Here is a 24,976-nt window from a genome sequence, read left to right as displayed (position 1 = left end):
CAATATTTGTGTGATTATGACGCAAAATGACTGGTGGGCATGTAGCCCCACTAGACTTCTAAGGAAAAATTTCGTTTGGCCCCCGGGGGCCACTCCCCCCCCGCGCTGGGCCCCCCCCAAACCCCAAAAAATGCAGTTTTTCCTAAATAACTACCTGAACCGTGGCACCGAGGATGAAGACATTTTTATGGTATGTTGGTCTACTAGACTTTTACGTAAAAATTTCGTTTGGTCCCCGGGGGCCACTTCCCCCCCCGCGCTGGGGCCCCCGTAAATTTTTCGTCAACGATACCAGGGACACCGAAACACCGGGGAACATGAAATTTGGTGGGCATGTAGCCCCACTAGACTTCTAAGGAAAAATTTCGTTTGGTCCCCGGGGGCCACTCCCCCCCCGCGCTGGGCCCCCCCAAACCCCAAAAAATGCAGTTTTTCCTAAATAACTACCTGAACCGTGGCACCGAGGATGAAGAAATTTTTATGGTATGTTGGTCTACTAGACTTTTACGGAAAAATTTCGTTTGGTCCCCGGGGGCCACTTCCCCCCCGCGCTGGGGCCCCCTTAAATTTTTCGTCAACGATACCAGGGACACCGAAACACCGGGGAACATGAAATTTGATGGGCATGTAGCCCCACTAGACTTCTAAGGAAAAATTTCGTTTGGTCCCCGGGGGCCACTCCCCCCCCGTGCTGGGCCCCCCCAAACCCCAAAAAATGCAGTTTTTCCTAAATAACTACCTGAACCGTGGCACCGAGGATGAAGAAATTTTTATGGTATGTTGGTCTACTAGACTTTTACGGAAAAATTTCGTTTGGTCCCCGGGGGCCACTTCCCCCCCCCCGCGCTGGGGCCCCCGTAAATATTTCGTCAACGATACCAGGGACAACGAAGCACCGGGGAACATGAAATTTGGTGGGCATGTAGCCCCACTACACTTCTACGGAAAAATTTCGTTTGGTCCCCGGGGGCCACTCCCCCCCAGCGCTGGCCCCCCCAAAACCAAAAAAATGCAGTTTTTCCTAAATAACTACCTGAACCGTGGCACCGAGGATGAAGAAATTTTTATGGTATGTTGGTCTACTAGACTTTTACGGAAAAATTTCGTTTGGTCCCCGGAGGCCACTTCCCCCCCCCGCGCTGGGGCCCCCGTAAATTTTTCGTCAACGATACCAGGGACACCGAAACACCGGGGAACATGACATTTGGTGGGCATGTAGCCCCACTAGACTTCTACGGAAAAATTTCGTTTGGTCCCCGGGGGCCACTCCCCCCCCCGCGCTGGGCCCCCCTTAACCCAAAAAAATGCAGTTTTTCCTAAATAACTACCTGAACCGTGGCACCGAGGATGAAGAAATTTTTATGGTATGTTGGTCTACTAGACTTTTACGGAAAAATTTCGTTTGGTCCCCGGAGGCCACTTCCCCCCCCGCGCTGGGGCCCCCGTAAATTTTTCGTCAACGATACCAGGGACACCGAAACACCGGGGAACATGAAATTTGGTGGGCATGTAGCCCCACTAGACTTCTACGGAAAAATTTCGTTTGGTCCCCGGGGGCCACTCCCCCCCCCGCGCTGGGCCCCCCTTAACCCAAAAAAATGCAGTTTTTCCTAAATAACTACCTGAACCGTGGCACCGAGGATGAAGAAATTTTTATGGTATGTTTGTCTACTAGACTTTTACGGAAAAATTTCGTTTGGTCCCCGGGGGCCACTCCCCCCCCCCCGCGCTGGGGCCCCCGTAAATTTTTCGTCAACGATACCAGGGACACCGAAGCACCGGGGAACATGAAATTTGGTGGGCATGTAGCCCCACTAGACTTCTACGGAAAAATTTCGTTTGGTCCCCGGGGGCCACTCCCCCCCCGCGCTGGCCCCCCCCAAAACCAAAAAAATGCAGTTTTTCCTAAATAACTACCTGAACCGTGGCACCGAGGATGAAGAAATTTTTATGGTATGTTGGTCTACTAGACTTTTACGGAAAAATTTCGTTTGGTCCCCGGAGGCCACTTCCCCCCCCCGCGCTGGGGCCCCCGTAAATTTTTCGTCAACGATACCAGGGACACCGAAACACCGGGGAACATGAAATTTGGTGGGCATGTAGCCCCACTAGACTTCTACGGAAAAATTCCGTTTGGTCCCCGGGGGCCACTCCCCCCCCCGCGCTGGGCCCCCCTTAACCCAAAAAAATGCAGTTTTTCCTAAATAACTACCTGAACCGTGGCACCGAGGATGAAGAAATTTTTATGGTATGTTGGTCTACTAGACTTTTACGGAAAAATTTCGTTTGGTCCCCGGAGGCCACTTCCCCCCCCGCGCTGGGGCCCCCGTAAATTTTTCGTCAACGATACCAGGGACACCGAAACACCGGGGAACATGAAATTTGGTGGGCATGTAGCCCCACTAGACTTCTACGGAAAAATTTCGTTTGGTCCCCGGGGGCCACTCCCCCCCCCGCGCTGGGCCCCCCTTAACCCAAAAAAATGCAGTTTTTCCTAAATAACTACCTGAACCGTGGCACCGAGGATGAAGAAATTTTTATGGTATGTTTGTCTACTAGACTTTTACGGAAAAATTTCGTTTGGTCCCCGGGGGCCACTCCCCCCCCCCCCCGAGCTGGGGCCCCCGTAAATTTTTCGTCAACGATACCAGGGACACCGAAGCACCGGGGAACATGAAATTTGGTGGGCATGTAGCCCCACTAGACTTCTACGGAAAAATTTCGTTTGGTCCCCGGGGGCCACTCCCCCCCCGCGCTGGCCCCCCCCAAAACCAAAAAAATGCAGTTTTTCCTAAATAACTACCTGAACCGTGGCACCGAGGATGAAGAAATTTTTATGGTATGTTGGTCTACTAGACTTTTACGGAAAAATTTCGTTTGGTCCCCGGAGGCCACTTCCCCCCCCGCGCTGGGGCCCCCGTAAATTTTTCGTCAACGATACCAGGGACACCGAAACACCGGGGAACATGAAATTTGGTGGGCATGTAGCCCCACTAGACTTCTACGGAAAAATTCCGTTTGGTCCCCGGGGGCCACTCCCCCCCCCGCGCTGGGCCCCCCTTAACCCAAAAAAATGCAGTTTTTCCTAAATAACTACCTGAACCGTGGCACCGAGGATGAAGAAATTTTTAGGGTATGTTCGTCTACTAGACTTTTACGGAAAAATTTCGTTTGGTCCCCGGGGGCCACTCCCCCCCCCCCGCGCTGGGGCCCCCGTAAATTTTTCGTCAACGATACCAGGGACACCGAAGCACCGGGGAACATGAAATTTGGTGGACATGTAGCCCCACTAGACTTCTACGAAAAATTTCGTTTGGTCCCCGGGGGCCACTCCCCCCCCGCGCTGGGCCCCCCCAAAACCGAAAAAATGCAGTTTTTCCTAAATAACTACCTGAACCGTGGCACCGAGGATGAAGAAATTTTTATGGTATGTTGGTCTACTAGACTTTTACGGAAAATTTTTGTTTGGTCCCCGGGGGCCACTTCCCCCCCCCGCGCTGGGGCCCCCGTAAATTTTTCGTCAACGATACCAGGGACACCGAAGCACCGGGGAATATGAAATTTGGTGGGCATGTAGCCCCACTACACTTCTACGGAAAAATTTCGTTTGGTCCCCGGGGGCCACTCCCCCCCGCGCCCCCCCAAACCCCAAAAAATGCAGTTTTTCCTAAATAACTACCTGAACCGTGGCACCGAGGATGAAGAAATTTTTATGGTATGTTGGTCTACTAGACTTTTACGGAAAAATTTCGTTTGGTCCCCGGGGGCCACACCCCCCCCCCCCCCCCCCGCCCCGCCCCGCGCTGGGCCCCCCCAAACCCAAAAAAATGCATTTGTTATTGCTTTGTAATTTGTAATTGTAAACATTTGTAATTGTTATGGTATGTTGTAGGGATGTCCCAATCCGATCACGTGATCGGAAATCGGGCCCGATCACGTGTTTTCAGACTCGATCGGAATCGGACGTTACCTCCCGATCAGGACTCGGATATATATGTATATATATTCTCATTATTTTTTAACACATTTATAGTTATGCGGTGGCACAGAGTTACGCCGGTTTCACACTGCACGCGTTAGCAGAGTGTAAGCAGCGCAGGAGCAGTGCGTATGGTGAGCAGGAGCAGGACACGCGTGTTTTGCTTTCACACTGGCAGCTTTTGTCACGCGCGGCTGAACCGCGGGTTGTGTAGGGCAGGTTACAGAGTAGGCTACTCTATAATGGATAAGTTGGCATTGCTTTTTTCGTTTTCAAATACATTTAAGAATAAAGACTTGTCAATAAGCTTATTTTATTAATAATTTCATATAACTTTTTGTTCATCTTTGTTTTTATTGTCATGGCAACAAGTTTGTTTTTGGACATTTGTTTTCTTTTTTTAATTGCTGTTGGTCATTTGATTGACTGTTTAAAACACAATAGATATCATCAATGCACTTTTTGGATAAAACTGCGGTGTATTTTGGCCATGATCAATGTATTGTCACTTTAATTCAGCAAAAGCGGCGCAGCAAAAATAGACTCGGCGCCGAAACGATCGCGGCACTGCTGCTCTGCTCTGCTACGCACTGCCGCGCCGCCTCTGCGCGAGGTGTGAATGCTCTAAAGCCTGGTTTAATCTGTTAACATGGGCGGCGAAAAAAATACGCACTGCACGCTCTGCTAACAGTGCAGTGTGAAACCGGTGTAAGAGTTAGGAGTGCAGTTCCTAAAAGCACATTACTGGCTTTGCAAACACTGTAGCACTTTTATTTTTTATTTGTTCACATGCCTGCCGGGTATTTTAAGTTGAGGCGCTATTTGTTTATATATTAGACTTTTTTATATTTACTGTTGCACTAAAGTCCAAAAGTGAAGAATTTATTTATTACTTGATTGTTCAAGCTACCTCACAGAAGTGCTCTGTTTGTTAACAGAGTTGTTGAATGTTAAAATAAGGTGAATTAAATAAAAAATAAGGAACATCCTGGATCTGTTTTTTCGCTCTTCTTTATTCTTTTTTTTATTAAGTATCGGATCGGGACTCGGTATCGGCAGATACTCAAAATCAAATGACTCGGACTCGGACTCGAGGGCAAAAAAACCTGATCGGGACATCCCTAGTATGTTGCTCTTAAGGGCCCACATCAACCTAGCCCATAATCACTCATTTGTGATTTGCGCCCCTCCCATAAAAAATGAAAATGCAATATTATTCTGCTTTAATCGCCCCTATCTTCAGTGGAGATGTTCAGAACTGCACCATATTTCATGTGTATGATTAACTTGACATCCTCTGGGGGTATCCTCTGCTAAGTTTTGTAGAATTTCATCCATGGGGGGGTATAAAATAAATTCATTTATGTGCACATTTAGTGACTGTACACTCATCGGCCTGTAGATGGTGCTGTTGAGCGAAGGGTTGCTGGTTTAGGATGATACTGTCACACACACACATGCAGGAATACAAACAAACGCAAGCATGCACACACACTGACATCCACACGCACAGACACACACCCATACACACACATACAAATCCACATGCACAGACACACACACACAAACACACACGCGCACACATGTACGCACACATACATACACGCACAGACACACACACACACACACACAGACACACACATACACACACACACACACACACACACACACAGACAGACATGCACATACTATTACTTTTTTTAGGTATATACATAAACACGCAATACAGCCAAATTACTCCACGTCATTTATTTTTGTGGAAAGCCAGTGCAGGCCTGAGCGGCGGTCATATTTTGTACCGCGATGCGGTACATCTAGTTGCTTTAGCTTTTATCATTGCGTCATGTTTCATACGAAATGTGGTCATGTGTCGTGTGTTCTATTATTGGTTATATACTGTTATAGCGTAACACAGCAGTTGCTACGGGGAATGCGTGCTGTTGATGTGTAATGTCTGCAGCAAAACACCACTGAGAGGATGTTTTATTTCACTTTTCAGTAAATACAGATCAACACAAATGATGTGTCCTTGCATTTATTGGGGAATTGAGCCCACTGACTCCTGTTTATCTGAGTGTACGAAGGACGTGTGAACGAATCACAACGCAGAATACGGGGAAAGTGACCAGATCCAGTTACAAAAGCGACGAGATCCGTCACATTAGCACTAACTCACAGCCACTACTTCACAGTAAACATGCATTCAAAGAAAACATTTTTGGACAATAAATTTGACATATTCAAGGGCTTTATCTTTTGATACATTTTTTATTTATTAAGCATATTAAAACAAATTCACAAAACAATGCAAAACAGTGCCACTGAGCATCTTTTCTTTTTATTTTGATCATTTTTGCACAAGTACTCAAAGTTTATATAAAACACTTAAGTCTCTACTTGCCGTTAATGGGATAGTTCACACAAAAATGTAAATTCTGTCATTAATTACTCACTTTAATGTCGTTCCCGTAAGACTTTCATTCATATTCTGAACACAAATTAATTTAGATCTTTTTAATGAAATCTGAGATTTCTTTCCCTCCATTGACAGCTACGCAACTACAAGTTGAACAGTAAAGAAGATATTTAGCTGAAAATGTGGTCCTTGATGATTCGTATAATGCAAGTCAATAGCTACAGTCAGTTTGAGAGTCAAAAAAACATTACAGGCAAAACAAAATTAATACCTGTGGCTCTGATTCATTGAGGTCGTATGAAGCAAAACAATTGGTCTGTCAAAGAAAGTGAACATTATTTACAACATTATTACCTGTAATCCACAGCATCTGCAAACAGTCCTGTGTCACGGCAGTCTTGTTTTGCCTGTAATGTGTTTGTTTTTTTACTCTCAAAGTGACAGTAGCCATTGAATTGCATTATATGAATCACCAAAGACCACAGTTTCAGCTAAAAATCTTCTTTACTGTTCAACTGAAAAACAGTCACCTATATCTTGGATGGCTTGAGGGTGAATAAATTAAGAGCAAATTTTCATTTTTCAGTGAACTTTCCACTGATGGTAATCAGTGGTAATCAGATGGCTAAATGGTAATAATTTTTTCATGATTCTTTGATAAATAGAAAGTTCAAGTTGAACAGCATATATTTGCATTTATTAAATTAAGATTATTAAAGCATTTGCTAAATATAAATTATTTTGTAACATTTTAAATGTCATTGACTGTTAATTTCGATCGATTTAATACATCTTTGGTCAATAAAAGTATTAATCTTACAACAGATGTTTGAATGGTATAGTTGTTTCCACAAAAATATGAAGCAGTACAACTGTTTTCAACATTGATAATAATCATAAATGTTTCTTGAGCATCAAATCATCATATTAGAGTGATTTCTGAAGGATCATGTGACACTGAAGACTGGAGTAATGATGCTGAAGATTATAGCTTTAATCACATTAATAAATTAGCCTATTTTACTATAGAATGTAATAATATTTCACAATATTGCTGTATTTTTGATTAAATAACCACAGTCTTGGTGAGCAGAAGAGAACAGCATCATTAGTTGACAAACTAAAAATTAACTGCACTTCTACATCATTTATTAATCTTTTTAATGTTAATTTCAACATAAACTAATGCATTATTAAAATAAAATGTTGTAGGCTGTTTGTTAACCTTAGCACTGTGAAGTAACATGACCAAACAATGAACAATTGTATTTATATTAACTAACATTAACAAATACAGTAACAAATGTATTGTTCATGGTTAGTTAATTGTTATTAATATTAACTAATGTTAACAAATGAAAAATAAAGCGATGGTCTGCGGGAGGCATTAGCTAGTTTAAGCTAACGCTAGCCTATCACTAACATTTCCGCAGTTAAAACTTTAACAACAGTGAAAATAAATTAAAGCAGTTAAAATTCGTCAATTACATATAATTACAATCCTCTGGGTCGTCTTCGTGTTAGCATGTGCCCTCTGAAAACATAAATAAGAGTTAGGCTAGCTAACATTACGATTCAATGCCGATATAAGGAGCAATAACAACTCCAAAACTTAAAGGGTTAGTTCGCCCATTTAAGACATGAAGTTGTATGCAATCCTTACCAGCACTATAGTGCATACACACTGACCCACTCTGTGGTCACCTCCCTGGTCAGAGTTCTGGCCGCTGGAAGTTTTTCAAGAAAGTATTCCCGGTTAGTTTCCGGGGCCTCAAAACTGTGTGTTTTTACGTGAAAAAATTATATGCGTTTCAAAGCTTGATTAATTTACATCACAAAAAACACTCCGGGCAAAATTCATACCTCAGTTTTAATCGGCACTATTTTCTTTCCATTTCTATCAATCCGCGCTGCTGTCAACGTCAACAGTGCGCACGTTCCGATCAGCTGTTCCATAGTGTTTACACAATCGAATGACAACGACGTAAAAAGTACAAAATTAACAATGGTGCGAACTTGTAAATTCCCAGGTTGTGACCACAAGAATGTGCTGGGATCACTGTTCAGATTCCATCGTTTTCCTGTTTCGGATATAGCTAATATGAGACAGCTTTGGCTGGTTGCCATCGGCTACTCTGCGGGAGCTAAAATATCCAGAATCAAGGATTTTCGTGTGTGCAGTGCTCACTTCAGCGAAGACGATTACATCCCCAACCAAGGAGGAAAAAAAAAACAGATTTTAAAGAGTTTTTCTGTACCAGTACCACGGGTAAGCTCTATATTTACTAACTTTATGATCCCATGTCTAAACTGTGCAGTAAACAATGTTTAGACTCCAGTGGAAATCACGTGAAAAGAGGTCTAATATAAAAACAGTATATAGGGATATAGGTACAATTTGCTGAGAAAACTATTTGGATGTAATGCAGACAGACCTGTAATCCAGTTGGCCTCCTCGTCAATCGATAGGTTTTGCATCTGTGGCATGAGTTCCCATTCGTGGCAGCAATAGCTTCTGTTGGCATAACTTGACAATTTGAGCAAGTGCACCACCATTTGTCGTTCATCCTGGCTCTTGCTACAGCTGTGGGCCCAGCATCAACTTGGACAACTTCATCTCTGTCCTCTCGCTCTCTCTCTACCCGTTCTATCTCCATCTGATGAAGTTCGGCATCGGTATACTCCGGTTCATAAAGGTATCCCTTTGGTGTTGTGCTAAAATTACTTTCATCCTCATCTGTTCCGTCTGACATTGTGCTAAAATTTGTTTCATCATCAGAACTTTCGTAGTCAGACATGTTGTCAACGAGTCGCGCTATCAACAGCTGATCGGAACGTGCGCACTGTTGACGTTGACAGCAGCGCGGATTGATAGAAATGGAAAGAAAATAGTGCCGATTAAAACTGAGGTATGAATTTTGCCCGGAGTGTTTTTTGTGATGTAAATTAATCAAGCTTTGAAACGCATATAATTTTTTCACGTAAAAACGCAGTTTTGAGGCCCCGGAAACTAACCGGGACTACTTTCTTGAAAAACTTCCAGCGGCCAGAACTCTGACCAGGGAGGTGACCACAGAGTGGGTCAGTGTGTATGCACTATAGTGCTGGTAAGGATTGCATACAACTTCATGTCTTAAATGGGCGAACTAACCCTTTAAGTTTAAATTTAATCTAACGAGTACACAATATAATCAATAAGAAATTCATTAATTAATTAATAATACAGTTTGCCCATGTGTGACTTACCTTGGTGAAGTGTTTGAGGTAGGATACCGAGTACCGACCGTGGCAGCCTCCACTCTTCTAAACTCCAGAAAAAATGTTTTGCGCGCTCGTTTCCACGGATACGGCCCGAATCTGTTTTGCGACTGTTGTTCCCGCCCACTGAAACCGGGCCCGGGCTGGATCCGTTTTAGAGCAGTGAAACGGAGGTGACTGTGACGCGGATTTGCCGGTTTGAAGACGGATCCAGCTCGCAGTCACCTGCTGTCTGGCTGGTTAAAGATGTTATAAATGGCTTCAGGGTCCTCGGCGGTGTCCGATCCAGTTCAGTCCGGGATCCGTTTCACTGGGCTTTTGTATTAGTATCAATATCTTAACTATGACAAAGTAAAGATACTTCTAGGAAAAAATCACTCTGAGACTGGTTTAAAAAGTTTTTCGAATCATCAAAAATGGTTTAGTTTTACTTAAAAAGGTATCAGAATAATACAAAGACAATAAATTCAAAAAAGGAAAAAATAACAGAAATGCGTATAGGTCTTCACCTCGAATTGCGGCCCCGAGCTACTGGAAACAAAACCTTTTATATGGTTTAATGGGGGCCGTCTTAAGCATTTAGGGCTGTCCCTTACAATGAAGCAATTCTTAGAAGAATAAAACAATGGGTCTGGAATTTTCCATGACCCTAAAGCTGTTATGCAATAAGCATGCGTGTATAGGCTATCTCATATGCACCACCTACGCTAAAGAGCTTAATATACATTTTGACCGTTTCTTGGCCTGCAGGTGTTAAAACCACAGCTCGCTTCTCGCCTCATCACTAACTGTGAGGAGGCCTCTTTCCATCTTCTTAAACCGTGCTAAAAGGTCAACTAAGCAGGCATGGCCTTAACACCTGTTGTTCCACTGAACTCACTCAGAGAGATCAAAGGAAACCACAAACACTGTGGTTACAAAGCAAGCCTGCAACATGCATCTAGCGTTGCAAGCTTCTTTTGCAAGCAATCACACTTAAACTACAAAACATTTTTACAGGGCTAGTTTGCATCGAGTGATTCAAACTTCTCCTGTAAACAGGATACTTCACAATTTGGACATTTAAACTGATTCTCCAACATAACACCCCTTACAATACTAAGTAATCTTTTATGCAACTTCTCCATCGGCCTTAAAATCCTCATAACTTGTTGGCTTTGATATGTCAGCCTGTTCTGTGGTTGTTGGGTCCTTCTTCTTCCTCTTCTCCGTTTTCTTAGCTTTATGGAGTTCTCTGGCGTGGTCTTTCTGGAGTCGTGCAACTAAAAGATCGTCCATATATATTTCAATTTTGTCAGTTACCTTTGAAACATGTAAATCATTTAGGAGCGGTTCCAATTTAAGGGATTTATCAGAATATTTCATATTAGAATCTGGCAACACAACAAGGTTGAAGCAGGGAAGAATGGAGGAACCAAATGCAGCAGTAGTCTTTTATTTCAACAAACTCTAAACTTCCAGGACTCAGGACAACCAACATACAAAGTTAACGACAGACAAGGAACAGACTGAAACACAGGGTTTAAATACACAGAGGACTAACAACGAGACAAGGGACACCTGTGAACATTTAAACCAATGACAACATGGAACACATGGCAGGATCACATGACAAGAACAGGGGATCACATGATAAGACACAGAAACATGACAATGACAATAAAACAAAACCCAAACTGTTACAGGTACACTTCAACTATGAGAGACAAAATGAGAAAAAAAATCCATAAAATCACATTGTAGGATTTTTAATGAATTAATTGGTAAATTCCTCGGTAAAATAAGTATTTGGTCACCTACAAACAAGCAGAATTTCTGGCTCTCACAGACCTGTAACTTCTTCTTTAAGAGGCTCCTCTGTCCTCCACTCGTTACCTGTATTAATGGCACCTGTTTGAACTTTGTTATCAGTATAAAAGACACCTGTCCACAACCTCAAACAGTCACTACAAACTCCACTATGGCCAAGGCCAAAGCCAAAGAGCTGTCAAAGGACACCAGAAACAAAATTGTAGACCTGCACCAGGCTGGGAAGACTGAATCTGCAATAGGTAAGCAGCTTGGTGTGAAGAAATCAACTGTGGGAGCAATTATTAGAAAATGGAAGACATTCAAGACCACTGATAATCTCCCTCGATCTGGGGCTCCACGCAAGATCTCACCCCGTGGGGTCAAAATGATCACAAGAACTGTGAGCAAAAATCCCAGAACCACACGGGGAGACCTAGTGAATGACCTGCAGAGAGCTGGGACCAAAGTAACAAAGGCTACCATCAGTAACATACTACGTCTCCAGGGACTCAAATCCTGCAGTGCCAGACGTGTCCCCCTGCTTAAGCCAGTACATGTCCAGGCCCGTCTGAAGTTTGCTAGAGAGCATTTGGATGATCCAGAAGAGGATTGGGAGAATTCATATGGTCAGATGAAACCAAAATAGAACTTTTTGGTAAAAACTCAACTCGTCGTGTTTGGAGGAGAATGAACACCATACCTACTGTGAAGCATGGGGGTGGAAACATCATGCTTTGGGGCTGTTTTTCTGCAAAGGAACCAGGACGACTGATCCGTGTAAAGTAAAGAATGAATGGGGCCATGTATCGTGAGATTTTGAGTGAAAACCTCCTTCCATCAGCAAGGGCATTGAAGATGAAACATGGCTGGGTCTTTAAGCATGACAATGATCCCAAACACACCGCCCGGGCAATGAAGGAGTGGCTTCGTAAGAAGCATTTCAAGGTCTTGGAGTGGCCTAGCCAGTCTCCAGATCTCAACCCCATAGATAATCTTTGGAGGGAGTTTTGCCCAGCGACAGCCCCAAAACATCACTGCTCTAGAGGAGATCTGCATGGAGAAATGGGCCAAAATACCAGCAACAGTGTGTGAAAACCTTGTGAAGACTTACAGAAAACGTTTGACCTCTGTCATTGCCAACAAAGGGTATATAACAAAGTATTGAGATGAACTTTTGTTATTGACCAAATACTTATTTTCCATCATAATTTGCAAATAAATTCTTTAAAAATCAGACAATGTGATTTTCTGGATTTTTTTTCCTCATTTTGTCTCTTATAGTTGAGGTATACCTATGATGAAAATTACAGGCCTCTCTCATCTTTTTAAGTGGGAGAACTTGCACAATTGGTGGCTGACTAAATACTTTTTTGCCCCACTGTAGCATTTAAGTGGTTCCCCTATGATTACAAGGCAATGAACCACTTGTAGTGCCATTTAGCAGCATTTGTGTTTGAGGTTACCGTTGTGCTGGAGAGTAGAGCCTTTGCTTCAGTCTAGAAGAAGACCAAGAAACACTGAATATATTCTGAAACACTGATGATATGCTGCAAGATGCTTTATTTAAAGGCAGTAACCGTGTAGTTGCTGATGCAGTGAATTTTGTACAGAGAGTGTTTCACAAACTTAATCCAGGTCATTCTTGTAAAGTAACTGTTATTTCTAAAACATTGTTAAAAAAAATATGCTATAAAGAATTTCCAGACCAAGCATTTAATAAGCGAAAGAAAACTATTTTATTCACAAAGGAAGCTAAATTAAGTTTCAGGAGGGGTCAAGGCCAACATAACAACCAAAACATCCCACTAACTACAAAAGAAAAGCAGTCTATAGACCTACCTTCCTAGAAACAAAAATGTAAGGGCTTTCTATAAGCATAAAAACAGATGGACATGAAGACAAAGAAAGAATATGGAAACTGCCTCCCTACAGATTTAAGTCTTAAAGAATAATCTCTTACTGAACAGACAAAAATATACAATAAAATACATACAAAACTGCCAAATTTTCCTTATATTATATACATTACAGATGAGTAATATGAGTAATGAGTAATATTCATATTTGCTCGTCTTGACTAGTTTTCCAGACGTGTCAGATTTACACTCCTTCTATATACAGCTATAATCAAACACTGACATAACATATTAACAATGTAGATTAGAGTGATGCAATTATTAGTTTTACACAGTGTAAGCTCACGCTTGATCGGCCCAAAATCCGGCAGACGACCAGCGTTTTCTCATATGTATTCTCTCGTTATTTCATCTGACTACATAAATGCAAATTTTTAATGATATCTGTGCATCATTAAATGTGAGCGAATGTTTGATTATTCCTTTTTAACTCTTAATGAAATGGCATGAAATTAATGACATTTCTTTCATGACATTTAATGAAAATAATGTCAAAGTCAGTTAGAATAATCAAATGTTTACAATTTATTATGTCAGGTAAATGTATCATGCCAATTTCATAATCACTTCAAAGATAATCAATACAAAACATCAAATGCTCTGGAATAAAGAGAAGAGATGCGAACCCAACATTAAGATAAATGATGCTAAGAGTTTACTCTTAAGTAAGAGTCACTCTCAGTATCTGGGCTCATCTGAGGTACAGAAGGCCAAGAGTCCTTGGCTGCATCCCATTATATAGACAGAACATCTTTCACATGGAAACATGTACTACATGTACAATGGTAATTTGAAGGGTACGAGACCATTTGCCAGGAGACCACCTTCCTTTGTGTGCCAGTGCCAGTTGTTATTACCTTTTGTTTTACTTATTTGGAATTAAACTATATATATTCTGGGTGAATTCAGGTGGTCTGAGCATGAGAGAGAGAGAGAGAGGGTGAGGGAAGAGGGAAAGAAATGTAGATTAGGATGACTCGGAGGTGAGACTTTCGTCTCGATAGTGCACAAGGGTGAGTTCATATGTTAATGTCCAGAGAGGTCCTTTGTCCTCTCAGGGCCTCAAGTAAACTGCCTGGCATTTATCTAATTTCTCAAGTCTTACGACAGTGTCAAGTGGAGTACATGCAGTGCAATGTTGTATTGCAGTGATTGTTGCATATCATTACTGTATGAACTATACAGTGTGGTGTAATCTTTTATAAGCAAAGGAGGACAATAAACAAAATTTATTCTTAATTTTGTAAGTCTATTCATAGATCAAAATATTGATAAAATACAAAAATAGTCTTGTTATTATCAATATAATTAGTTGAAGGAGCTTGTCAACTGTGAATCACAGAAATACACAACAATAGGTTTCTTTATCCTGAGGTGGCTGCCCTTCAGGTGCTCCACGCGGTTCCACAGGCTGCTTTAAAGGTGAACTAAGTAACTTTTTTACCTTAACTGAACAGCTTCGGAGTCATTGGAAATGGTTATATTACTTATTTCGGGGTGAATGGTGGTCGTTTCGCACCCCCCTGGTGCCCGTGAGCGGAAAATCCGCATTTGCAACTTTGAGCCGGCGGACCACCGCGTCAGGAAGTATCGCGTGGTATCAGGTCTCGCGATGTAAACAATTGCTTTACGGCCAAAAGAAATCTGCTCAAATGCTGTCATTATTGCGCTCCCTCACGCTGTCCGAACCCGAATGAAGAAGACGTTTTAAAGAATGTCCCATCTGCTTTGATGTCGTTGATCTACTAGCCTCTGGTGTCTGAGAATCACCAACGAGTTTTTACAACAGTGTTGTCAAATATCTATTCCGAAGCTGTGGGGGGAGCTCTAGAGAGAAACCTGCGAGCAAAAAGCGAGAATACAGCGAAGAAATCCCGAAGCTACTGAGTGCTGCTTTAATGAACCAGTTTCTTCCGTGACCTTTTGTATCTTTTCGTTTGAGAGACTGTCTCTTCTTCTGAAGCTTCTGAATCACCGAAATCATCCAAATCTCCAGAATGTATTTCTCTTTTCTCTCAAACACATCATGTTCCAAGTGCTTCCCTCCATTTTCCTCTACCATCTTCTCTATATTACTGATCAGATCTCTGGACTGTGGGAAACTGGAGGACTTGTTGTCCAGACAGAAGAACCGGTTTCCACAACTGTGTATGAGTTTTCTAAGATTTGGATCACAGTGCTGTAAAAACTGATGACTAGTTTGCTCTTCTTTCTCCAACTGGTTTTTGTGAGTGAAGATGATCATGGTGTATTTTAGTATCTGTTCTCCAAACACTTTTTTGAGGATCTTTATTGTGTTTTTCTCCTCCTCAGTGAATCGACCCACTTTAATGACGATAATACAAGCATGTGGTCCAGGAGAAGCGTATTTTATGCATTTCCTTACTTCAATAATAACCTGCTCATCAGTGAGTTCAGTATCATACAGTCCAGGAGTGTCGATCACTGTGATCTCTTTACCCATCCTCACTGTAGTTTCTGCCCGACACTGTTTCGTCACAGAGTTTGAACCGGCTGTAGATTTAAACACGTTTCTGCCGATGATGGTGTTTCCAGTGGCACTTTTCCCACATCCAGTTTTTCCCAGCAGAACCAGTCTGATCTGGTCTTTCCTCACAGGAATCACATCAATCTTATCTGGATCTTTATCTGAAACTAAAACAGAAACATCAAACCACATCAATGTGTTGGTGAATAAAATCTCAATATTCTCAATAAACCTTTAAGATCAGTGTAACATTAACATTCAAGGAAATTTGTAATTAGAAATACTAATAATAATCATCATCATCTTACAGTTGACACCAGGGTCGCCTTTGCTGTTACTCCTGTTCATTTTAGCCATGACAAATTTCCCCCTATTGTCCTCCATCATTCCTTCAATCTTCTGCAGTAGTTCTCGTGTCTGATCACCTGATTTACTCTTGTTATTGAAACAGTGAAAGTTTCCTCCACATTCAGTCACCAGTCGCTGGAGATCATCATGATCTTGTAGATATTCATCAATGGTCTGCGGTTCATCCAGATCCTCCAGTTCATCTCCACGTGTGAACAGAATCATGATGTACTTCTGAACTTCAGGACCTAATAAACCTTTAATATAGTCCAGGATCTCCTCCTCGTTTCCCACAGGTTCCTCTAGAGGAACGGTGAGCAGAACTGCACTGAGTCCTGATGAACATCCAGAGACCAGCTGATCCTTCATCTTCTCCAGCTTCTCTTCATTCAGATCTGGATCCAGTAGATCTGGACAATCAATCACACACACCTGCTTCTCTCCGATCTGTGTTCTACCCTCACACACTTCAGCTTCATGCTGCTTCTTATGTTTGTGGATTTTAAACTTTCTTTCTCCCAGTATAGTGTTTCCAGATGAGCTTTTCCCAGAACCCTTCCTGCCCATCAGAAGAACCCGGATCACTGGATCATCTGGACCAGAGCTGATCTCCGACATCTCTGAAAGAGACAAAAATATTTATAGTCTGTTTTATAATCCACATTTGCATCTGCTAGAAACACACAAGAGAAAAACAACAGGAACAAATTATTCTTAGGGCATTTTTGCACTAGCAGTTTAGTTCGGGACGGGGCACGGCTCGCATGAAAAACCGTTAATGTGAAAGCTGTCTTGCTGACCTGGGTGTGCACCAGAGTACGGAACCCTAGACGACCTGAAGGAGGGGGTCTGAGTTCTGTTGCACTCGAACTGTGCTGCGATTGACGGGAATGTGAAATAAACATGGACTCGGGTGCGCACTTGTTCAGGAAGTAAAGTAACCAGTGCATGCATTGTAGCCAATTACGATGTATTTAGTTTAGGGCTGTCAAAATGATTGCGTTAAATGCATTCAATTAATTTGTATATTTCACACAATTAACGTAGCATCAGTTTTTTTCTGTCGTCCTTTGGCTGCGCTACAGTGTATGGTCACAATATAATTCATTCAAGCGCGATAAGAAGCAGAAATAAGAACTTAAATCTGTACTGACGCACATCTGTGAATCTCCTGTGTGACACACAAACACACACACACTCCCGCTTCAGACAGTGCATGGCCACGTTGAGTTCATGCTTTTAGTTCATGAGTTTTAGCTCATGACTGAAAATGTCCGCATTGTAGAGTATCCTGGTAAGAACAATCTTAAATGAGTTAAAAAGTGTTAAATGAATGCAAAGAGTTGTGAGGAAATCAGATGCGTGTCAGGTCATGTTCTTCAAACCTTAAAGTGACAGCAGCCTAATAAACCCGTAAAACCTGTAAATCAAAGAACAAAATCACTCACTGCTCTTAAAGGTCCCATATTGTCAACAATGAAATTTCCTGGCATTTTTCATGATAGCAGAGGTCTAGGGGCGATGAAACTACCATATAAGTTTCAAAACAGTCGATCCACAGACAAACGCACACAGCCTGCATAAAGTAGCTGTGCCTTTCCACGAGCCGCTGTGACCACAGTTCGAATTACGGGGGGTATTGGGGGGGTCCGACCCCCCTAGATGAGACTTGGTACCTCCCAAAAGGGATGAAAATAATAGTTGGGGGGTACTGATTTAAAAAAAAAAATTAAATATAATGTTAGCCTATCCAAAATAGTATGTATTTAAATGCAGTATGTATTACCACCACATATCAACAATTCAGGAAATAATCTAATGAAATACGATTTCAAACCCAACCCCCCATCGGGCTGTACCATTTTTCTGGTACGTTCAGCCTCTGTTCTTTACCATGGTTTTTTTATATCACTTCACTAGCTGTCAAAACGTACGTACTCGGTAGTGGCGCAGGCGCTGATGTGTCAGTGAAAAATTAAGAGTAAGTGGTTGAATCAACCATAAATATCATATAAAGCCTTTATATGATATCTATGGAATCAACATTAATCTTTGCCTATGGTTTTGACTCCCATGTATCATGTGTTGTACTTTGTGCTAAATGTTATGAGCAGCTCGTCATTTAAACAGGTTTTCAGAACTGTCCTAATTTGGTTGTTCAGTGTTTCTCTCATTCTATATAATGAAGTCGTAGTCTAGCTAACGTTAGCTAGCTAAAATGTTCACGCAGCTCCTGAAGCTCTCTGTACCAAGCAAATATTGTCCCGTCACTTGGTGAAACTAAGCCATGAATGGTTGCATTAATGCAAGAAGTTGTTTATTATCTCATGGACAAGGTTGTTGGATGGAAACGTGCTCAAAATGTGTGTTTGAACTGCTGCAGAAGCTAGCTCTATCTGTATTTAGGCGCGAGATACTAGGTCTTCACTCTCGCCCTGAACAACATAAGTTAGAGTGGCGCGCGATTTCTTCACTCCTGAACATACACCACTACAGCAAGTGTAACAATTATTAAAAGATAGTTTTGTATTTTAATATTTGATGTTAACATTTCAAAACATCCCGCTTACTGCAGTTTTTCAGAATACTGCCGTTTCTGTTACAAGTATAAAAATTAATTTTTTTGGACACGAAAAAAACGGCACTACTATTTAAGTATAGCTGTAGTACAACTGCAGTTTACTGCAATACAACTGAAGTAGTGCCTACTACAATAATACTGTAACTCAATATAACCAAGGTTCCACCTCGCCTAATGAACTTTTCTTCCAGAAAATGCTTCTCTTCCTTTCCACTTGTGATGTGAATGACAACGGGCTGTAATGCTGTCATGTCTTTGTGTTTTAATTGTGTTCATTGAACGATGTTGTCAGTAAAGTGTAATGGAAATTTTACATTTAGACGTGTTTTTTACTTTCAGATGTGTGCAACTTGTGTTAATGTTGAACATGTATTTGTACTTATAAGCATTTAAAGAAATATAATCATATAGGCTTGCAGGGGCAAAATGTTCTGGGTAGCAAAGAGACTATGAGTACTCAAAGTGACCTATTGTGTACTTCAAGTGTGAAAAGTATGTGCGCAGCTTTGATGAAAATAGAGATAGGCAAAATGTGTGAAATCGAGCAGCAGCTAATTTCCAGGAAACTTTTGCAGACTTGGTATTGTCCTGTCTAGATAGAATTTATGTTAGAAGAGATCTCGAACAAGACGTGTTGCCTTTTAAGGTAAACCAAGGCGATCTTTTGAGACAGACCAGGATGTGTTAAGGGTATATAAGCTTGGCAAAAAGGAGAAGTCAGCGCCTTCTCATATCAGACTCTGACTGATGTGTGAACAGCCAATTTCTTGCAAGAAATAAAGATCTTTATAATTTTTGAAATTTCCAGCTGTCTTCCAATTATTATTTAAAGTTGAGAAAAGAATTTCCACAACAAATGGCGACGAGGATGGGAATCGCAAAGCTGATGACCTCCGTGGACGAAGCAATTGATTGAACATCCCAAAGACAAGAAGTCTCTGGCTCCGATACCCCAACGCTAAAAATGCAAGGGACGGGAGAATTGTGGACACCACGGCAGGCCTAGGTGGACGCGATCCCGAATAAAAGAACCAAGCTGCAAAAGCACGGTGAGGGAAAATTATTTACGTGAGTAAATAAGAAAATTATTTGCGTATTGAATATTTTTCCTAAAAGGGTCAGGAGTTTGGAATAAGCCTGAAAGTAATTTCCAAACAGGGTTTGAGAATAAGCCTGATAGTAATTTCTCAAATGCCATGTGTTAATTGTTTTCCCAGAAGGGCCAGAGTTTGAGAATAAGCCTGATAGTAATTTCTCAAACGTCCAGACAAGGTGCTGTTTGAAATAAGCCTGATAGTAATTTTCGAACATTTAAGAAGGCACTTGTTTGGGAAAAAGACCTAGCATCGACGGATGTGGGCATTTTGAAAGTCCTAAATTGACGGATTTAGGCAGGCGTGGTGGCCACGCTGGGGGGAAGAATTAACACAGTAAATATAGTGCGTGGTGACCACGCAGCGGAAAAATTTAAATACGCAAATATAAATACTGTTGAGTAAAATTAGTGCAAAAATGAGTAATGTTAATGATAAAGAGTTGGAGACAGTGGATTTCTCAAAAGGGAATTATTGTTCCATGACCAAGGAAAATGGAACGGGGTGGCATCATAGGATACCACAGTTAATAATATTGTACGGATTTAATGTGTGTTTAATGTCTGAGTGTAAGCCATCTGCAAAAGACAAAGGAAAATTGGACAAAAAGCAAGTCCAAAAATATACAGAAAAAGATAATTATGACTTTGATGGTCGAATTATAGATGTATGGTTAAATGAGGCAATTACCAGACAAAGAAGACAGATAAACGCAGCATTAGCACCATTAGAGAGTGCAAATAGTAGAGAGACCAAGGCAGAGGAAGCCAGAAAAACTTTACTAAACTCTGTTTCTAATTCTTCCGAGGAAATGAGATGCATGAAAACCCGCCTGGCTGAGGACGACCGCTGTCCGGCTCCCTACTCCCCCTACCAACCACCACCAGCAGTGGCCCTCCACGAACCACAAAGACAACCAGGAGCAATGGGAGGTCAAGATCCTGAGGAAGGCAAAGAAGAAGAGGGAACGAGTCTGCAAGCAAGACCACCAAAACACCCATATCGAAGCCTGCTAGGTTCGATCACCCTGCCCTCTGCTCCTCCAGACTACACTCCTCCATCTCCAAAATTCGTAAATGTTCACCAACCCAAAGAGAAGCACAGGCCAGACAATCAAAGATAAGTATCTGAAAACTGTTTTTCTGGACGGTCTGGACCCTGAAATAGGGAAAAAGGTCAAAACGTCTTGTGTGGGGTACCACCAAGCGCGGCTGGAAGAAATCCGACGACACGCAACACATCAACAAAGGCTGCTGAGAGACCAAGCCAAGAACAAACAGAAAAAGACTGACAAAAACACTCAACTGGCTCTGCTGAAGATGGGAGGGTTGATGATGAAAAATTACTCAAGAGGAGGAGGAAGAGGTGGCAGAAGAGGACTAGGCAGAGGAGGAAGAGGACGTGGAATGGGTGACCAACCCGCAATGGACCCTGAAGCTTGTTAAATTGTGGGCGAAAAGGACACTGGAGAAATGACTGTCCGGATCCTCCAAAGAAGAGAGGATTCCAACAGCCACCAAAGCCACAAGGAGATTGAAAGAAGGAGGGGGAGGGGAGCGACGGTGAAGGGTCTGACTCCCAGGTGGTAAATATGTCTAATCTTATCTCTTTTTCTGCTCCTTGCAATGAAGAAAATGTGCTTGCTGTTTCTTGCAATGAAGAAAATATGCTTGCTGACACTGAACTTTTGGTATAAAGCATTTGCAAAATTACCAATGATTGACATTAGTGTCGAGGGAAAGAAAATTAAGTTCTAAATTGACAGTGGAGTGACGAACTCAGTAATTAAAAATGAACAATTGCCTGATTTAACTGTATTATCTGGAAAATGGGCAACCTCCAGAAGTGCCACAGGGCATCTGGTAAAGGAACCATATACAGCAGATTTGTCTTGTCAGATTGGTGATCGCTCATTTTCTCATGCTTTTCTTGTAACTACTACCTGTCCTTGTAATCTTCTGGGAAGAGATTTGATGTGTAAACTAAAGCTGAACTTGTATTGTGATGACAGTGGCCTCACTGCTGATATGAGTATGGTGCGAATGCCAACTGAAACATTATATGTTTTTGAATGGAGCACTCCTCAGTGTGGTCTGCAAAACAAAGACACAAATAGGATGCCTCCTGACCATGATTTCATGGAAGAAAGTGATTTGCATTGCACATGTCATGTTAGCAGTGAGCCAGATTAAATTTTTGCTGAAAAATGGTCTGAACTAGAGATTGAGGAACTAAAAACCTCAGAGTTAATTTGGTCAGATAAATGGTGTGCTGTGAAGGTTGAATTGACTGATAGCCAAGCATCACTGTATGATGTGGAGGGGGCCGTCCCTCACATCTTTTTAGCTAAACCACAGACTGCAGAGTGGAGAGAATGGGGCTTTTTGTGAAACAGTGTGACTAAAAGATTGGTGGCTGACAAAATGTGTGGCCATCTGAGAGCACAGGGTTTACAAACAGTCACTATAAGAGAAAATATTAAGGGAATCAGAACTGTTAAAGTGATGAATAAATAGTACTAAATGAATTGAACGTGTTTAAATATTATACTTTTTATATGAAGGCGTCTAGAATTTGTATCCCGTTATCCCTGGGAGACAGTGTGGAAAAACGGTTTTGATCTATGAGATTCTAAGAGTCAATGGTTTACTGTATGTTTAACTAAGATACTTTTTTGTGCATATGAGAATGAGATTGGGTGACCAACTTTAAATATAAATTGTGGGTTGACAAAAATATTGGTCACTCCATTTCATTTAAAAGGTCATTTTCTGGATTCAATAGAAACAATGTTTTCTAACTATAAACATTTGAAATCACATGCTGTCATCATCAGCGAGATAGAAATGTTTTTTATTTTTGTCCATGGATCAAAGATTGTGTGAAGATTTCTAAATCTTCTTTTAAATAGCTTATGAGCAACAACAAAAAGTTTGAAAAATTTAAATTGTGCAAAGAATGACAAATTGCATTTGAGAAATTAAAACGGATTCTCTCAACTGCAATTGTAGGTCTATACAATTATTTTAAAGTGTTTCATCTATTTGATTTTGAAAAGTTAGGTTTACGTTCACTGTGTAAACTTAAACATATGATGACTGCATCGGACAATTGAAAATTGATATCCTAACGTTCAGACACTGTCGCAAGGGGAAAGCCACAGTGTGTCTACGTTCAGTAGTTTCCGTCGTCGTCGAACTTTGTTACCGTTCAGATTTGGTGGTATTCCACTCCTAATATATGTTCCCCATTCAGTTCATAAACTGCTAAGGCAGACATGAATGAATGAATGAATGAATCTCTGGCCAGAGAAGGGTGTGTGGAGTGTGTGAAAGTGAGTGTGTGAATTATGGTGTTCAGAGACATAAATGATGTCAATCAAAACAGCTGTATCTAAACAGGTTAAAATATGACCCAACAGGGAAGAAAATATTCCCAATAAAATAATGGCCATGGATGATTTTGGCTAACTATCCTGAGCTGGGTTATTGTTGTGGCAGAAATAAACAATGCAACACGCACAGCGTATAACTTTGGGAAGGCAGAGAGCAAGCAAGCTTGCCCTGTCTACCCCATATTTAACTTTTTACAGGATGTCATGATGGATCTCATCGAACAGAACTGATTCTGTTCCAAATGTATATAAAATATTGTCTTGTTGCTGTTTAACATGAAATTTTACAGGTCTCATCAAAAAAGGACGACCGGTCGGACAACCAGATGAGTCTGGCGACATGATACATGTTGTCACGAATTAACAAAAATACTTAAGGTCTCCATTCACAGGTGAAAGCAGCCAGGAAATGGTTCACTCCACAAACAAGGTCCCATCTGGGGTGCAGTGACACCTCCGTCCAAGCATCTCGACTTAAACTACACCAACCAGCCTCAGCAACCCCAAACGCCGACACCAACGACAACGCAAAGCGTAGAGTGAGGGACAAAGGAAGTGCTGGTAACTTTCCTCCCTTGCCGGCGTGGGAAGCCCATTGCGACGATTCGCAAAGAATCACCCTGGTGAAGATGCAACGTCCATGGGGCAACGAGATGATCAACACATCTGGAGGAAGATGTGAACCAACTAATGGTTTAAGCTTAGCATAATAATTAATTGTGTGTTATGATAATTGATGTTTTTATTCAGTTTCAATCAAACTGTGCGACTAAGAATTGATATAGATCTCATGATTTGAACAATTACTAATTAATAGGTACATTCAGGTACTCGTAAATTAAGAAGAGGAAAATGTCTTAATTCTGTAGAGTATAAGGACTCTAAATAGGTACATTACTGTAAAGATAAAAATAATCTAGGGACTATTTTTGAGGAGAAACTTGAGGGGTTTAGAACCCTAATTCAGATATCATAGATGCTAAAAAATGAATAGTTGTAATAGTTGTTCTCTAATAAGAGAAGTTACTTTGCTGGACTAGGTCCGAATAGATAATTGGGTAAACTTCTATAGCGATTAATTAATGACTACATTAAATATTTTTTAGGTGTTTCCATTTGTTAAAATAGCAAAAGAAAAACTTTCAAAAGGAGATTGATTTAGGGAAACATATTTAATTTCTGGATATTATTAGTTAAAGAAGTTACCAGTGTGATTATTGAAATGTTCCTTTCATGTATTGTCTAATTTCTGTATTTGATATCTGAGAGGTGACTGTGGGTCTAGTCTATCTAGGAATACAGTAACAGTGCTTGCTAATTTAGCCAGGCTTCCATAAATGAAATATGGACTTGTTTTGTTGAGAAAGGTCTTCAACGAATTAAAAATAATTATGTAGGGAGCACAAAGTTAAAACCTAGACCAAGAACAATGTAACCCAAACATGTTAAATTTAAACTAAAATGAATCTAAACAGTTAAGACATTTCAGTGAAATAGAATATTTGCTCAAAGCAAAATTCTAAAAAGCTTTTTAATTCAGAATGAAGTTACAGATTTAATGACCTGGATCAATGGATCCATTATGAACTATTCCGCATTGCCAACAAATAGAGGCAGGACATGTTATGTCCATCAGTTAATTCTGGAAAAATAGGATTTTAGGATTGGTAACTAATGATTAAAAGGGCACATCAGCAGCTAAAGCTATTCT

The 24,976-nt window shown here is 41.3% G+C and overlaps 1 protein-coding gene across 3 annotated transcripts in view; it reads right to left on the bottom strand.

Annotated features, from left to right (window-relative positions):
• Positions 1-11,079: 11,079 nt before the first annotated feature.
• The window catches only part of LOC307156122 (GTPase IMAP family member 8-like), a 33,271-nt gene continuing 19,374 nt past the window's right edge, over positions 11,080-24,976 (bottom strand). For all 3 annotated transcript variants that reach the window (XM_079867340.1, XM_079867339.1, XM_079867338.1), the window contains 2 exons: positions 16,157-16,816; positions 11,080-16,015 (listed from right to left, as the gene is read on the bottom strand). In XM_079867340.1, coding sequence (XP_079723466.1) covers positions 15,141-16,015; positions 16,157-16,816 — 1,535 coding nt within the window. In that variant the 3' untranslated portion in view covers positions 11,080-15,140. The remainder of the gene's footprint in view (positions 16,016-16,156; positions 16,817-24,976) is intronic.

Source organism: Squalius cephalus (assembly GCF_949319135.1).
Source record: "Squalius cephalus genome assembly, chromosome: 1".
In the NCBI taxonomy this organism is placed as follows: Eukaryota; Metazoa; Chordata; class Actinopteri; order Cypriniformes; family Leuciscidae; genus Squalius; species Squalius cephalus.
This window is presented reverse-complemented; position numbering and strand designations above follow the sequence as displayed.